We start from the raw sequence: 18,253 nt of genomic DNA on the forward strand, positions 1-18,253 counted from the left end.
CCTGGGCTCCCTCCCGGCCCGCAGCTCTTACCTTCATCGCGGCCAGCCCCGCTGAAAGCACCGCCCCAACGTGTACGTGTTCCGCCCCCGGCGCTGCTGCCGCCCCGGAGATGCAGAGGAAGGAGGAGGGACCAGTTGAAGCCCAGCCCCGGCCCCGTGTGCTTCAATTCAATCCTCTCGAGTTACACATCTTCCATCAATCAGGGGTCGGGACACCATCGATCCTATCTCGGGATGCACCATCCTGTAGTAAAGCTGTGAGTATGTTCTTTTGAGAAATCTGAGCTTGACTATCTTTAGAGGTGTCTCGGGTGTCCTGGTTCCCTGCACTTCTCCTGGGGCTCCATTCCCCAAGGTCTTCTTCAATTACCGTAGCAAGGGGGTTCCCTGTCTCATTAATCAGGTGGATCGTTATCACATTCTTATATGCTGATGGGGCAGTTTAACCAGCCTGTTTCTTACAGTACCAGTCAAAGCACCCTGCATCATGTTGTCAGCATTTCCTACCTAAACAGCTACGTTCATCCCTTTTCCTTCATTCCTTTTAATCCTCTGCCACATCCTTCCTCACTTGCTCTCCACCTTTTCCCAGTTATCAGATCCCACTGCACACAAATCGCTGCTGCAATCACTGAGTGCACTGTCTTAGATTCACTCTTCCCCTCCTTTCCTTTCTCGTGTAACCCACAAAGTAGCTTTCTCCACTCCGGTATAAGTGTCCAGTTAATCAACAAGCAGCTTATTTAGGCACTGTAACATCACCATCTGATTTTGTAAATCACATATTTGTTACCCATCTGGGAGCATTTTGACGAGCATTGTTCTTTCTGTTGGTGCTGTTTTCGATACGGAGTTAACAAAATTATTCCTGTCTTGTCAAACCCACAAGTCCTTTTTTCCTTTTTTTTTTTTTTAAAGCTAATATGAATGAGTCTTCTGGGGGAAGGCTAATGCCACATCCTCTCTGCCACTCTGGCTTATCTCTTAAAGTAAAAAAAAAAAATTTCAACATACATCACTTCATCCTATTTGCCTTATTAGCTGTAACAAAGTGCTGAATTTTACAGTTTCATATGGGGGCCACTTCTCGCATCTCCCCCCAGGGAACCAGGGCATAGGGTCTGCATGAGTTTGCAGTTCCAGAACTGCCAGCTCAGGATTTGATAGGAAAATAGTTTTTTTTTCCACGTGTAGGCACACAGAAGGGTCTTGGGAATAAAGGCACTCACGCATCAGACCAAAAGGCTTTTTGAGTTCGTCTGTATTCTCGACTCGGCGGTTTCTTTCGAAACAAATAAATAGTGGTTTAAACACGTTTGAAATGAGAAATGTCCAAGGAGTTTGGGTGGAGGACGCTTGGAGTTTTTTGCAGGGGGGGCACATTCAGAAAGAGGTGGCGTCCACACATGGTTTGGGGAAACAGAAGGGACAAGGCACAGAAAAAGCAAAGGCGAAAAGGCTTCTCCCGAGAGCGTTCGGAGCGATTCGGTGTAACAGCTCGAGAAAGGCAAATTATAAAGCATCTGAAAAAAAATTAGGGCGTTGTTAAATAAGGTAACTAATTGGATACAGCCCTGCGAGGCACACATCACTCCCCTGGGAGATGCTGAACACACCTCAATAGTGGCAGCTAAGCATCTTGCAGGTTTGGGCCCTTTTACATTTCAAAGTAACAGGAAGGATAGAGAATCATTTCATCTTACAAAATTATACTTTTCAGAGTAGTGCAAAGCCTCGTGTAAAAATGCAGTTAGTCTAGACGTCATGGAATGCTTCCAAAAAAATTCCCAAGTGCAAATATTAAAATGAAATTGGTTAACTGTTAATCACACTTTAGAATTCTTCCAATAACTCATACAAATAGGAAAGTAAATACAAGAACTAAAGTAGAGGAAAACATACGATGTTCTGCATCTCACATAAAAACTCTGAAAATCCCAAAAGTACACTGGATGTCAAAAATAGCTGTCAGAAATTATTAAATAGCAGGTTTCTGTTAGCATAATAAGACAATATTTAAAATAAGGCTTCGGTTAAATAAAAAGTTTGCTAAACTAGGAATTATGATAAAAAGTGCAAAAGATTCACCAAATACATAACTTCATTTCCAAGGCAGGGCACTGTGCCTGCCCTTTACAATAGCTTGCATTGGTTTGTCAGCCTGTGTTGTTATCACTCAAGTACCTACAGGCAAACCTGTTTATTATAGGCAGGTTAAATATATGGGGTCCAGTCCTACAACTTGTTTCACCCAGAGACAGACCCAATGATATCAAAGTATACCCATTTATAGCATTGTTCCTCTGCATTCCTGGGGAAATCAAGGCCCTGGCTCTGTCACATTTGATTGTTAGAGTGAGTTCACTCATTTTCTTGGTGCTTCCTAAACAGAAGTCTCTGCTGACAACTGGCAGGTTGCAGCTGCATTTCTTACAAATAGAGTTCTTGTAACATAGAAGTAACACATATCTTTTTTTTAAAAAGTGCTTAAAATTGGTCCATAAGAACAACATGTTCATGTTAGCTTCAGACCAAACACTTTGCTGTGGTAGATATCCCATGCCTGGTGTCTGTTTGAGGAGAAAGGAAATCATCTGAGTCCACGCAGGAGAATGTCACCTTCATAGAGAAAATAACCTAGAGTTTCACAGTCACAACACATGCTCCAGCTCTTCCTAAGCACAATGGTGCAACCTGTAAGCAAACAAACCATCTGTGAGATAAATGCAGTCAGCTTTAAGTAATTCTTTTCCCCATGCTCTGTTAATGTGACTTACAAATTGGTCCAAAACTTGGATACAAACCCACCAAAAAGGTAAACGTATTTTATATGGTAGAGTGAAGCATTTTGAAAGCAATAGCAAATCCCAAGAACATGAACTTGGCATCACAGGAAAGAGAAACCTTTGTTATGGTACAAACTGGACACTAAGGTAGACAGTCTGACAACTGAGTGATGGTTGGCAAAATGATGCATTTCTCACAAACAGAAAATGCCAGAAATGATAGAGGTAAACTCTCCTTTGTACTGGAGTATTTGATAAAATGCTGTTAAGAGTTCTTGAAATCAGAATAATTTCCCAGTCTTTAATTGTAAACAGAAGTTACTTCCACCAAGACTCTTTTCTGCTGAGATTCTGTTGAACTTGAACAGAGGATGGTACATTCTCACACTCACCTTAACTTCCCCTTTTAACCTTCATAGTATTGGAATGTGTGTGAATAGCACATCAAGTGGTACAGAGATTATCCTGAAGGCCAAAAAAGGCTGTTTATGCCAACTCCCCTATTTATTCCCCCCCCCCCCCCCCCCCCTTATCCTGAGCTGTCTGTGGCTCTGACAAACTTCAGCTGAGAAAATTCCACTACCCTTTTCTGAGTTGTGTGTGGATGAAGCGGTGGCAGACTGCTGACATAACAAGAGAGAAGGAAACATTTCCAAATCCCTCTAGGAAGGGTTAGAAACTGTCATAACATACTGGGATCATGGCATTCAGTGAGATATAGAGGCTCAAGGCTAAGGATGCAAAGGTACATACAGATAGTCACCCCCTAGACATCATGTGAGATTTATTTAGATACAATGGTGAGAAGCACAGTTTCCTCTGCTGAGGGCAGTTTCTGTCCTCTGGCACACTGGGGCTTTTTTCTTTACTGGGACAAATAATGCCAAGGGTTAGCATTACCAGTATAGCCACAGAAGGCCCAAAGCTCTGGTGAGCCTCCTTGATGACTTGTGTTTTAAAACCTTCCAGCACTATGAAACGGGGAGAAAAGGACAGTTCAGTGTTCTGTGTTACAAAGATTTTGAGAGACAGCAGTTTAGCTCTCTTTCTGATTAAGAATTTGGGGCTATTAGTGGGGTAGCATAATCAGGTGGTCAGAATTCACCTGCCTAAATACTGGTGTCTGCTGCTATTCCAGATGACCTTGGACATTCATCCTGGTCTGCAACTGGACTCCAGGAGGGCCTTGGTCTCCCATAGATTCTGTCTTTCTGTGGATGCAGATACCTTAGGGAATCTCAAACAGCAGTAGATACCAAAGGACAGCCTGTCCAGGATGTCCTTGTGTGCTCTTCCCACAGAGAGGCACATTCCTGGAGCTATGTAACAGCAACCAAGCTTGGAACTGACACTAATGGTTTCTGATCATGAAATGAAGAATTTTCTTTTTTTAAGCTGCAGAAAGAAAAATGGGAAAAGGCTATCTGAAAGCTGCACACACTGTACAGAACATTCACATCAGGAAGGGATTATTTATGAACAGGTGATCAAAACCTTGAAGAAATCAAAACTTGCTGAGAGACACAGAGCTAGAACTAATTTACATCTATCATTTATCTTCAGAATAGGAAGTCATGTAAACAGAAACCTTTATGAAGGGTTGGAGACATGTCAATACATTTTATTAAAAGTAGCTGAAATTGTCAAATAGCTACACCCCTGCCAAAGAAAGAAGGGCAGCTTATTAGAAGTTAATAACTGTCTGTTCAAGATAAATCACCCTGAGCTGGGACACAAAGGAAAATTAAAAGACAGACTTATAACAGACTAGTAAGAAAGTGCTTTTTAGAGACAGAATATTTGAATTCTCCTTGTAAAAAGAGGCACACTTGAAATCTCAACATAAATATGGTCTAAAACAAGTATGGCCTGATCAGGAACTATACCTGTGTCCATTCATTTGTCTGGGGGTCATACGACTCCACTGTATTAAGGTATGTTTGTCCATCATATCCTCCAACAGCATACAACTTGTCACCAAGAAGACACACTCCCACTGCATCTCTGCTAATGCTCATAGAGGCCACAGCAGTCCACATATCTGTTTTTGGATCATACCTAAAACATAATTTGTGTTACGTTCTCAAACTGTTGCTAAAATTCGACAGAAAAAACATATTGGAATTGATGCTTTCAAGGTAGTAGAAAACAAGACAGTACAGATTTGGGTGTTCATTTCAAAGGACTTTTCCCCCTCAAATACTCCGTTTGAAGCTGTTTCTTTAGTCATCTGGTAACACAGTGAATAGTAGCTAGGTATCTGCTTTGTGCTGCTTTCCATACGGTGATACAGACATTCCATAGGGTAATACATACAGCTGCTCTTACTACATCTTATTGTATGTCCAAACATCCCACTCTGTGAACAGTTCTGCTGCTCACCCGAGCAGAGCAAGTGCTTCTTTAAGTGATAACTACTCTATGTCAAAGGCACAGGCTGTTAAAATTCAGTGGGCTACTAAAGAGAGTGACTTGCAATGAAAGATTACTGTTTTCAAAAATATCACCCCCCAAAACCATTTGAGAAAATTCTGGGGGAAACCCTTAAGGACAATTTATAGCACTTTTCTAAAATCAGAAGCATCAGCACAGTAAATGTCAGGTGGTTTAATAAAAAACATTAAATGTGTTATCAACATTCTTTAGAAGTCAAACTGAGAACTATATAGGAGAGTTCATGCTATGCTTATGTTAAGGAATATATTTTAACCTGGCCAAGACAATGTTAAGACTACAGATGCTTACAGCAGAACTGATGTAATCACAGAGCTCTGAAGGGCTGTAAAGAGCTATACAAAGAAAATATTTATTTGGCTAAGAGGCTGTCCAAAGATCACACTTGCTAAAAACAAGTTTGGGAGACACTAGACATAATCTTTTTTTCATAAAGAGCATAAATATAATGAGCTCTAACAATGTTATCTGCAGTTCTTTAGTCAAAGTATTAGAGAAATGCATGCAAGCATAATCATAACATGAAAACACTGCCTGAAGGGCATATGTTAGAAGAGGGTGATTAGTGAGCTACACCTAGAAATTACTTTTCATTTTATAAGCCATTTTATTTATCTGGTAAAAGCAACTTTTATTGCAAACTACATTGGCAAACAAATATTCAGAAGCTTAGTATGGCTATATAAAACTGGTCATTTTTTAAAGGAACTACTGAATTACACACCAGTTTCCCAGTGTCATCAGGGGATACAAGAAAGAATAGGGTACCTAAGGATCCACAAAACCTGCCTGTTAACTCCTTTAAATTTAATATATTAATAGACACAGACTTGTTGTGTGAAAGAAGTTCTGTTCCATTTTTAAAAGCAAGCTGTTCCCAGTTATCAATCATAATTCATTCAATGAAATTGTTAATCAGTTATCATAATTCATTCAATGAAATTGTTAAAAACAATCTAGACAAAGTGCATTAGGGAGAATTTGCTTTCAATAATCTGTCTTGGTAACATTTTGAATCATAGTATGGCTGCATGGCACATTTTTATATGTAGGTTTCCTCAGCTTATGCTAGAAATAAGACAGGATATTACCTTTCTACGCAGTCTGACAGCCTGGATGTTAAGTTTGATGCTGGGGCATCGTGACCACCTATTGCATACAAGAAGCCATTCCAGGTGGTTACACCTACACCACCTCTTCTTTTTGACATCTGAGCACAGAGGGTCCATTTGTTTGTATGAGGATCAAAACATTCTACTGACTTAAGACAAGAACTTCCATCTCGACCACCAACTGCATAAAGCCTACAAAGTAAAATTAAAAAAAAAAAGTAAATAAATGTTGTCTGAACAAGACAGTTTCCAGCAAAATATGGAGGGTTTCCAAGTTTGTTAAAAAGGGAAGTTTTGAAGGAGACTTTCAATAGAGTGTTCTGTGGCGAAAACTCGGGTCAGATTTTGCTCCAATCTTTTCCTGTTGTAATGATCAATGCATAATTAAAAGAATTTACAGACAATTGATAATCTTACACAGCATTTACATTCCAACCTATGCCTATAACTAACAATTTCAAAATTACTTATGTGACTTGACAGACAAAGGCTCATTTCTAGTAGGGTCAGAGGGCCAAATTCGGAGGTCGATCTGTGCATGTACCAATTCTGGCTGGATGAGGCCTTGAGCATCCTGGTCTAGTGGGGAGGTGTCCCTGCCCATGGCAGGGGGGGATGGGACTAGATGATGTGTAGGGTCCATTCCAACCCCTAAAATTCTATGATTCTGTGATTCAAGTGTTCTTCTGGACCTGCAGTTCACCAATGACAAGACTACGTTAAGTCCCTCACACCCACTAGGTGGCCCAATTTGCTCAATCCTAACAAAAAGGTTTCTGGAATTTGGTACTAACAAAAGATTTCAACTTTTTGGAAGGGCTAGGAATTTCCAAAGATGTATTGAAGGTTAAGCAGATATCTTAGGGAAGCTACAGAAACTTTACCACTGGAGGTTAAGACCACTCTGGCTATGAGTGTTTTTGATATAACTGATTCAGCTTTGGGCTGGCAGAATGAATTAGGGAACTCCTTGAAGTCACTCCAGCCATTTCCCATGGTGCATCCAAAAATGACCCAGTTGTCTGAATACACTTTGTGTTAAGAATTAGGCATATCTTCACTGAAAAACAGCTATAGAGATTTCAGATACCACTCCAGATTAGATTCATTCTGCCAGAGTTTACTGTTCGGAGTTAATGCAATGTAACATGAATACTCCTCCATGACTTTGCAGTAATTTTGGAAATTAATCGTTCAAACTACCACAGTAACAGGAAATCACTGGAGTCTCAGTGAAAAAGAACAACCATTTGCTCCTTTCAGTATTAAAGAGATGGAAACTATTTATTACCCATAGAGATGGTGACTCATAAAGCAATACCACAGGGCACTGTGATGCTGTGGAGAAGCTTACTCAACCCAGCACAATATTTTTTTCTGTGAATGAAGAAACTTGGCTCTTAATGCTACCAACAGATATCTATCAGGAGAAATTAATAATAGGTCCCGTAATTACATTGAAACAGTGAGATTTTAAACTTGAAAAGGGGAGTTGCCTTCACATACTTTCCATTCAATATTGCTACACCAACAGTGCTCCTTGGAGTTGACATACTAGCTACGAAGTTCCACTGACGAGCCTGTGGATCCCATCTTTCCACTGTATTCAGGTAGCTCCAGCCATCGTGTCCTCCTACAGCATACATGGGACCTTCCAGTACAGCTACTCCTAAAGAAACAATGTGAAAAGTATGTAAGGGGATAAGGGAAATAACAAATAAATAGAAATTTCCTTTCGGTAGCCAATGCCGAATATAATCTGAAGGAGAAAAGACATTCAATAAGTAGTTTGCATGAAAACAAAATTTCCATCCCCATAAATTTAATTTCTGATTTTTTTTGACCAATCCTAAAACAGATAACCTTTTAAAAACATGCATTCAGCCTTTACAGAACTATACATACCAAGACCGTGACGATGAGTGGACATAGGTGGCATTACACTCCAGGTTTTGGTTCTAGGGTTGTAGCACTCCACAGTATTCAATGTTTTCAATCCGTCTCTGCCACCAACAACATACAATTTATCATCTAAGACTGCAACTCCAAACTGTAATCTTCGTCCATTCATGTTTGCAACTGGAGTCCACATATTGGTACGAAGTTCATACTTTTCAATGCTTGTAGCTCCTGAATGACAACATATACTAGTTATAGATGGAAAAAAAGGGTCTGGATTGTTAGGATAGGTTTTATTTCAGCAATATGCTTATCCCACAAGACACCATAATATCTTGCAGCATGTTCTTATGTCTATGTAGGCAAATAATCTTTTATGACTTCCTCAGCAATTAACTGCAGCATTATAACGAAAGAATTTCTTGGGGTTTTTCAAGGCAAAAAGCAGGTTTTGAACTGCTCTGCAGAATCAAGCCTTCAGAAATACAAATATTAAAAATATAAAATGATCCTTGTGAAATGAAATTATATACGGCAATCAACTGGTTTGTAATATTAGACAAGAAATCTGAAGGTATGTGACATGAAGTACTGGAAGTGCTAAAATTAAAACAACAAATAAAAGAAAGCACTTCCTCTGGCATAACTTTTCTAACTTGCCAGACCCCTTCTAACTACTGTTAAACAATATGGAAGTGTTATAAAAAAAGAAAATCCAAGCAGTTTTGACAGAACTATTTTACAGTTAGTCAAAAAGCATATTTTTGGTTTTATTTTTGTTTAATGCATGTGTAGGTTGCCTTTGTGCCTTTTCTGTCATTTTCTTCCTTTTCCACACTACTTCCCACTCAAGTAAATAAAGATTAGTTTTCACTCAATTAAACACTTTGCTACTCAGAAATCAGACATCCCTTTAGTAATTTCAAATCAATCATAATTCTAGCTTAAAAAATATTTATGGCATTATCCAAGGTATATAGGCTTTTTAAACCTAACAAATAGAATACTTTTCAAATGTTTCACGTTCTGTGCTGCAGAAACTTTGAATTTTAAAGTTAATATGTTGTAAAATCATCTATCAAACATTTTTTTTGAAAAAAGAACCGAAACAGCTCATGAACTTCTCATTATATAAGCCAATACCTTTTGTTGCATCCATTCCTCCAACTGCAAACAACACACCCACTGTAGATTTTCTAGGTTTGGTGCGAGGGCTTTGCAACATAGGTCGTCTCTCTGGCAACAGATGGTACTTCATTGCTTCCATAATGAGTTTTTGACATTCAATGTCATCCCTAAAGAGTGCATTATTTTCCATATCTGCCAGAAACTGTGAAAAAGAAACAAAATCAAACCAGCTGTATTGCTATAAACCACATGAAGAATAAAACCAGGATGAACAAGGAAATATTTTATACAAAGGCTTCCACAGCCTGATTTTAAATCTCTGTATTTCAAAACAGTCATATAAAAAAGACTAGGGTAAAGATAAACTTCTAATAAACAAAAAAAATTCATGTTTTAAGCTAAGCCATTAAATAAAAAATACCAAAAAAACCCCACCCAAAAAAGGAAGACCATCTGATCTTAGTGGATGATTTAATGGTCCAAAGGAACAAAACATCATCTCCTTGTGTTCTAGTGCCACACAGGAATATTCAAAGAAATGCAATCAGGCTCTGGGTATGTCAGTCAGTTTAACCTCATGTTTTTATTTCCGAATCCACCCAATCCAGAGGTCTGTAAAAGCTGCTTCAGGCACAGGCTCAATGTTTTTATCTATATTCTGTTCCTCGTTCTGACAGTCACCCAGACCACAGTGTCTCAATTAGTACAAGCCTTTGTTAACAATTTTAGATCAAGGATGCAAGCAAATTTGGCAACTGTTAGATCTTAAATTCAACTTAATGAAGACTAGTAATAAAAGTTATTAAGTTCAAAGATTCTGGAGTCTTTTGTACTCCGTGTTTGTCAGACTGCAGGAAAAAATGTATTAGTATGTTGAGTGTCCCAACTCTAATTATCAGAAGTCTAGACAACTGGCATTTTTCTGAGCTGCACGGCGTGGCCTGAGTAACAGAGAAAAAAGCAAGTGAAGTGCCCCACTGGGACTTGGACAGTGACCAGAATGATGAGAAAAAGGCAGATGCCTCTGAACTGCCACCACAAAATCCAAAAACTCTGTGAATATCAGAAATATAAGTCCACAAACCAGAATGAGATGTCATTGCTGAACTGTTGACAGCCAACCAAGGACAGGTACAAAGCTGCTGTGACATTAGTCATCAGGAGTACTAAAGGGACTTGCCATGAAATAGTTGTGCACAACATGATGTGCATATCCCTGGCATGTGGTTTATCACTATGAATGAATTCAACTCCATTCTTGTTGTGTTAATGAATTCTACTCATTATTCAGGTTCCATAAAAATTCCATTTTCTTCACTTAATAGAGAGAATTCTCATTAAACAAATGGAAATCTGTAAAGCAAACTCCTTTGCCTGTACAGCAAGTGCTAAATATTACAAAAGAAGGTCCAGCAAGGAGAGAGAAGAAAGGGGAAAAACCAAATAAAAATGATACAACCTATTTTACATGCTATTAGATAATGCATACAATGCTAGACATGACACCAACCAGAGCAGTCATTCCTACAGGACTAGAAAAACTGTAATCCACAACTATTTAAACAAACTGAGCCCAAGACTTCCTCAACATTGTGTGGAAATGCTCACAACGGAGAAAAAGTATTGATTGGTAGAAGAAGTACCCAATGATGGTATATCAAGAGATAACAGAAGAAAAACCACTCAAAACAATTTATTCAAATTGCATTTCCTACCTATAACTATATGAAGGAAATATAATGAGCCAAATAAACTGCCCAGGCTCCATATAGAAGAAATTTAAAAAAGGACACACCTAGTGACAAACATATCTTTGCTAAGCATGTTTATAGGCAAGAGAAGCAATTTTTTCCTAGCAGCTCCACCCCTTCTTGTGTCCTGACTGGTCTCAGGTTAGGATCAGAACATGCTGCAGCTCACAAACAGACACAAACTATCATCCATATACAACATGCTAAGTCTTCATATGCAGCTCTAAGAATCCAAATCATTAAGAGCTTTGTGGTTTGTCACTATCAATATATCTGTACTGTAGACATTGTGCCCACTGTAACCGTGGTATAAACTAGAGAGGAACTGAAGCATTTACTTGTGGAGCAAGCAGAGGCAGTCTAATGTAAGCCAGGAGTTTACTGAGATCTTTCCTCCTCTGTTCCAAGTCGTGTCGAACCCACGTCAGTAGTGCATTCAGTATAGTTTCTTCATTAGGAATATTCATGTCATCACTTGCCAAAAGCTTAGCAATTTCAGTGGCTGGCAATAACAGAAATTCCTGGTTTCTAATTACTTCCATGAAGTTTTCCTGAAAAAGAAAAGTATTTTAATACAGGTGACATCATACTTTCAAGACATTTTATGGAACATGTGCTGTATCTTCCCCTTTCCCCTCCCTTCATGTCATCTCTCAGTTGTACCACCGGAGAACTGACCTGAGAGGAAGAACAAATTAGGCAAAAAAAAAAAAAAAAGCCCTGAGTTATTTACACCCCATATCATTTCCCAAGTGCAATCATTCAGTCCCACAGACAGATGTGCTGGAACAACTGAGGGGGAAGTATATGGACAAAAACAAGCAGTGGAGTGTGGGCGTTGCTATCTTGGCACTGCAAAGTGAAGAAAAGCTTTCTGAAGTACAGTTAAAAGAAAAAAGCTGCACAGTTTGTTCCTGTTGACAATATAGAATACAACAGACGATGCTTTGTCAAGCAAAGAGCACAACATGCTGCAATGACAGGGCACATATAATTGTTTTCAGTACTGCTAGATGAAACTGTGGCATTAAGTTTGCAGAAGAAATAAACAACACTAATGATTTTATTGTTGATCTAAAATACATCATTTTAAGTTTATTTTACCATTTTGTAGGTTTTATACAGGTGATCTCATTCGACTGGGGGGGAAAAACATACAAAGAATCCACAATATTGTACACCCTTGCTATATTAGCAATATTTAGTTTGCTAGGATCCAATCTTCAACTTTCATCCTGTCATTTTCAGCAACAAATCCTTACTTCAAAATAAGAAACTCACAATATGCACAATTTCCTTCACTGATAACCAATTACTTCGTAACATGAGGACTTGAAACATATTCTGTCAGGACTCTCATGAACTTAGGCAGAAATAGCAGAAATATTTGGAAACACAATCAGCACCATGAACTTACAATAAAAAACCTGAATGTAACAGAACAGGGTGAAATCACTTCTCTCTCCTCTCCATATACTTTTACAGTGCAGCAAAGAAAGGCAAAGTAAAAGTGGCCTATGCATCACAACATATTCTTGTGTTTTGGTAGCTTAAGGCCCAGCTAAACTCATAGCCAAATCTGAGAGTAATTTCATAACAATTCACAGATCCATGAACAGAGAAGTCTAACTGAGCCTAATATCAAAATTTGCTTTACTTAATATCTTGTTGAATGATTTAAAAAGAAAGAATTGCACGCTAATGAAAAAAACTGTAGATTTGAAGCACATACATGTTGGAAAGAAAACAGGATTTTTAGGTCACCAAAAAAAAAGGGAGAAACTTGGGAGCAGAGGAGGAATCTGCTCTGCAAAACAGGTATGAACTTAGCATTCAAAGTGGCAACAAAAGCCACAGTACAGTTTGGCATTGCATATGCAAAGGACATCATGACAACAGAGTGAAAAAGGCAGCACTTCTTCCTTTCTGTTGCTCAGTCTAATAATTTCAAAGATATACCTCAGTGCTCCAAAAATATGGACTATTTAAAGAATGCTGAGGAAAAAACTAATAAGGAGTAAGCAGTTCACCTTACATGAAAGCCATACATATATACAATAGCTACAAGATGTCTAAGGGGAAAGATCAAAGTGACTCCACTCCTCTTTAATTAATTTAACTCTCTGTATTACAAAACACAAGTTAAAATGAACAAATACATGAATTAAAAACAGTGACAGGATTGTACCAATATATTCAGTAGCACTACACATGCACTGCTATTTATTTCACTCTGATATGAAATGCCTGGGAGTAAAACTGAAGCTGAGAAACGATCAAAATTACTTCCAGAGTTTAAACATGCAGTTCACAGGAATTCAGATTCCAATGAGTTCATTTTTTCCACTGGCTGCTTTATTGTTGATTCTCTGTCCTAGAGAGTATGCAAGCTGGAGCTGTGCTTTTAGTTTTGCTGAATGAACAGGCAGTGAGGTATGACAAAGAGAAATCCAGCACTTACTACCTTAAACTTTCCATATTGTCTATCCGAACCACAGGAAGAGGAAGGGGAAAGCACCTGCATGGAAAGTTTCTTTTGTCTCTGAAGGCAACAACAAGAAGCTGATCTTGCATAAGTCAGTCAAAGATGCTCTTTGGAAAGCTTTTTTCCAACTGGATTTCATCCCTTGCACAGCTGTTGTGTGTAAAATGCCTGATTTTCCTTCTCGTTGCTTGCAGACCATTGCTTTCTGATGGGAACAAGTTCAACTTCCTCTTGCTCCCATTCTATTTTTAAAGCAGACTCCTTTTGAGCAGAGCATCAAAGCATTCCACTGGGAATACACTCTTTGGCCTACGTCTGGGTTTTTTTATAATCGGAATCTGACAATTCCTCTTCCTCTACAGACAGAGATTCTGAAGACAAAAAGGAGGAGCCAGTGTATCTCCTAGCATTCTTAACCTCCTCATTAGCCTTTTCTTTCCTTCTTCTTATGGGAACTCTCTGTGGAAGAACAGGATATTTCAGAGAACAAACGGTCTGCAGTTTCAATCCCTTGCTTTCTGGTCCTGAAAGTCAAAAAAGAGTTTCCCATCCCCAAAATTAACTCCTCAAAGAGCTTGTAAACTCTCAAATTAGTAGCCTGAGGTTTCTGTATCAGCTAAGCCAGGGACATGCAGTCCCCATGCTCAATGCTGTGCACTGCTCACTCATACCATAACCTTAAATTCAGGTTCAGCAACTGCAGAGTGAATAATATTCTTAACTACAGGTCTGCCTTGGACTTGATACAGAGCGAAAAAAATATTAGGAGCACATCAAATATAAGATGTCATGGTGCTTATTTCCAAATGATACTTAATCCCCACAGTGGGATGCAGTGAGTTGGTTAGTCTCTCTCTACACTGTGCAGAAGGATTAAAACCTTAGAGAGCATCAGACACCTGCAGGTTGAGAAAGTCTGAGCCTACCCAACAGGCAGCTCTAACCACAGGGCTCTGCTTAAACTCTGAACCTGTGCAACTGAAAAGCAAGAGGTGCTTGACTCACGGGATCTGAATGAGAGCAAACAAGGAATTTAATTTTGTCTGCTGGGGCTGTTCAGTCCACTGGTCAACTGAGGTATGAATTCACTAAGAACTGAGCTATCTGACTTCCTGGTAAAATATTACTAATCAAACAGAGGTCAGATACCATCTACTTTCCTTTTAGTCAGCTTTGACTGATGCATGAAGCAATAAAGCAACCTAATGCTCTCAGTGTGGGTTTGTTTAGAGTACAACTATTGTAGCTTGCACAGTTTCTGGGTTCCAAAACAGGCTGAACAGCATGCAGAAATCTATTTAATCTTGCCAAGGCAGAACTGCTCTATTGTGCTAGACAGAACAGAGGGAACTTGAAAGACAGATATATCCTGGGTTTTCACAGGTGAAAAGAAAGGGAATGAGTATTCTCCAAGTCAGATGATTACTGAGCAGGATATTTTGGACTGCAATTTCAGGTGCAAGAATAGAAAATCCTTGTTTAAGACACTATCACCATCTTTAGTTCTGTCCCTTTGTGGACAAAAAAAAATAATCAGTTGCTCTTTATACAGCATTAAATCCACTATTAACCACTTCAGTTCATGTTTCGCTTTATAAATCCTGCAGATTTTTTCAAGCTTTAGATTGTAATGTCAAAAATTGTCCTGTTTTGATAAACTTAAAAATGGTTTTCCTCTGAAAAAACAACTTACCAACTGTTAACACAGTAAGCAATAAAGTAATGCAACACTAAGCCCTTTTAGCACAACATACACCTACATGTGCAATAGGAAGAAATGCAGCATTCAAATCCTGCTTACTAAATTATTTTTTTAATCACTGATGCTTTCCAATGACTAATGAGTGTTATTCAGACAGAGTAAGTCTATTAACAGAGGTAGGCCTAGTGGGATAACTCACTGATTGGTTCTCCCTCCAGTTTAAACAAATCCTCATTTCACCTGAATTTCAAGTCTTCATGTAAAGAACTATTTTAATGAAGCAGGTGAGATGATTACCAGATTATCAAGTGTCATAAAAACCTTTAAAGCTGAGAAGTTGTTTTAGTTGTAGAAAAAGCTATATGGCAATCAGGGTGTTTTTTTCTGTCAAAGGAAAAGAAAATGCAGCAAATAAAGTGTATAAATTACAATTTAAGTGTTTTGTATTATTCACTACCTTCTACTACAACTGCTTTAAAAGAACCAGAAGGTATCAACTATACTTGATGTATACCCCATTGTTCTATGCTGCTCACTGCAGCATGTTTTTCCCAGGTACTGCAGGTGCACTTAACCCTTATGCTCTAATACTTCTTAATGGAAAGAGCATCAAGTAGCTGCACTTATTACTGTTAAACATTTTCTTTTTTTTCCAAACAGCTTTTAAACAAATGAAATTACTTGGGGATTTATTTTAATTGAAGATTCAATTGGACTATACATTTCTATGCAGTTTCCATGGCAACATTCATTTCAAACTAAAGAAGCTGCTTCTCTATTACTCATTATTACTAAAATTCAATTTCATGTCTCTGTTGGAACTAAACAACATTAAAAGAGGCCTTGGGAAAAAATCCATCTAGCACAACTAATTAGTTTTGAAAATGGCTTTTTAAAATCCACCTAATTTGAATTTCATCCATATCAAAGCCTTAGAAGCAACAATTTTGCCACTCAAGTAAACAACGGCCAAAAGGCACAGAACTATTTTCCTGTGGTCTGAACAAAAGAAAGATAGGTGCTGTAAAAGAATGACTTGTAGAAAGTTCACAGCCCTATCTGCCACAAAACTCAGGAACTGCCAGTCAAAATAGTAAGGCTATAATCCCTAACATTCATTTTTAAAGATGCATTAGTCTAACAATTATTGTTATTATTCTGATCTTAGCAGTCCACATATAAGGGACATGGCAATAGCACAGACCAAAAAAATGCTTTTCTGAAAAAGAACAGATCAGAGGAGGGAGGTTCTCTTTTAGCATATTTTTTTATTGCTGCCTCACTCAGCATTAATTCTGACATTCCTCAAAGGCAAAAGCTACATTTATCTTTGCTGTTTCATCTGACTGTCTACTTAATTACAGTCTCCTTATTTTTGTTTGCACAACAATGAAAAGCAAGAATAGAAACATATAAGTTACAATCTGTGCATTATTTATTGACCTGCTTTGCTAAAGTTCAGAGTGTACATGGTACTAAATACATGAGAGATCCATTCACTGAGGAAGAACATTTGTTTTATCTATTAAAAAAAAAAAGCTATTTTAAACTGCTATATATATACTAAGTTCATTTAAGCCAAGAAGAAATAATTTAATCAAAAAGTTTTTAAACCAGCAAAATGTAAGGCAGCAAGAGGAAGAGTCATGGATTTCTAGCACTAATTACAAGACAGAAATTACAGCTCTTGGATCTAAGCCAGTATCTTAATGGCAAAGCAATACCATGCCACACAAGCAAATGAGGTCCTATCTTCATTCCCACATCTCTTAGCAGTATCTACATGCCCTCAGTCAGGTCCCAAGAGCTCACACAGGCAAAGTCTCATCAAGAACAGAGTAAAATGCCTCATGAAACTGCAAAGAGCAGATGAACTGACTTGCCTCAGAGACAGTTTTCCTGCCTTCTTCTGATAACATTATTAAAATACACTTGTGAGAAGTTAAAAAAGAACATTTAACATTAAATTAAAGGATGACTATTACGAAGATGAAGTTTAATTAAGTTGGCAGGTCAATCTTTCTATAAATTAACTATGAAAATATTATTGATGAATTTGTATTTAGTCATATATTGCCTAGCCTAAGATTAAATTCTTTGATGCCATCCTGACATGCCAGGATAAGATATTAAGGATAATGCAGATCTATATTGCTGAATGCTGAATTCACACCCCAAGTACAACTCAGAACCTGATTGCTCCAGTTCTTTACAAAAAAGGAACTCTACAGTTTCATTTAGCAATGTGTTCCTTGGACTAGGTGCTGGCAGCTTGCCCACTGTGAGGTTTGTAGCCTTTGACTGTCAGAAATAAGAACAAGCTTCTGAATGATTGTATTAACTGTGTATCACACAATCCCAGTACTGTTCCAGGGAACCACTAATGCCTATATTTCCTTCCAACTCTAACCCAGAAACTTTATTGTTATTTTGTCATTTCTCATCATGGCAACATATGAGCATTCTTGCTTGGAAAATGACCAAGGCTTTCTGGGGGAAAAACATTAGTATTTTATTCAGGGAAACATTTTGTATGTTTCTTACTAAATAAAGCAGATGATAGTTAATAGAACAACATACCATAGTGTAATTGTGAGCCACCTTGTGCAAGTCGGTGCAACCCTGTGCATCAGCAAAAGATCTGATTCCAAGGCAATTGGATGGGTGAAGCTGCTTCATTAGGAATTTACAGCAGGCTTCTACAACCTGAGAGAGCTGGAGAAGGCAAGCTGTAGACAACAGGCACTCAATGTTATCTTCTTTTAACTCAAGGCGACCTAATAACATTAAAAAGAATATCACATTAGTTTCCTCTTATAATTTATTAAATCCCCTAAAACTCAGGAGCAACAGAATTATTTACAGATCATATGACAGAACAGAAGGCTTAGTAAACGTCGCCCTCAGCAACAGATAACCAGCTTTTCAAAATTGGT

At 38.3% G+C, this 18,253-nt stretch overlaps 1 protein-coding gene across 3 annotated transcripts in view; it reads right to left on the reverse strand.

Annotated features, from left to right (window-relative positions):
- Positions 1–2,417: 2,417 nt before the first annotated feature.
- KLHL5 (kelch-like family member 5) overlaps positions 2,418–18,253 on the reverse strand; it is a 27,720-nt gene continuing 11,884 nt past the window's right edge. For all 3 annotated transcript variants that reach the window (XM_009075957.1, XM_009075956.1, XM_009075955.1), the window contains 8 exons: positions 17,898–18,094; positions 11,469–11,681; positions 9,395–9,581; positions 8,258–8,482; positions 7,859–8,021; positions 6,332–6,544; positions 4,673–4,844; positions 2,418–2,694 (listed from right to left, as the gene is read on the reverse strand). In XM_009075957.1, the coding sequence (XP_009074205.1) occupies positions 2,638–2,694; positions 4,673–4,844; positions 6,332–6,544; positions 7,859–8,021; positions 8,258–8,482; positions 9,395–9,581; positions 11,469–11,681; positions 17,898–18,094 (1,427 nt within the window). In that variant the 3' untranslated portion in view covers positions 2,418–2,637. The remainder of the gene's footprint in view (positions 2,695–4,672; positions 4,845–6,331; positions 6,545–7,858; positions 8,022–8,257; positions 8,483–9,394; positions 9,582–11,468; positions 11,682–17,897; positions 18,095–18,253) is intronic.

Source organism: Acanthisitta chloris, unplaced genomic scaffold, assembly GCF_000695815.1.
Source record: "Acanthisitta chloris isolate BGI_N310 unplaced genomic scaffold, ASM69581v1 scaffold32635, whole genome shotgun sequence".
NCBI classification, from domain to species: domain Eukaryota; kingdom Metazoa; phylum Chordata; class Aves; order Passeriformes; family Acanthisittidae; genus Acanthisitta; species Acanthisitta chloris.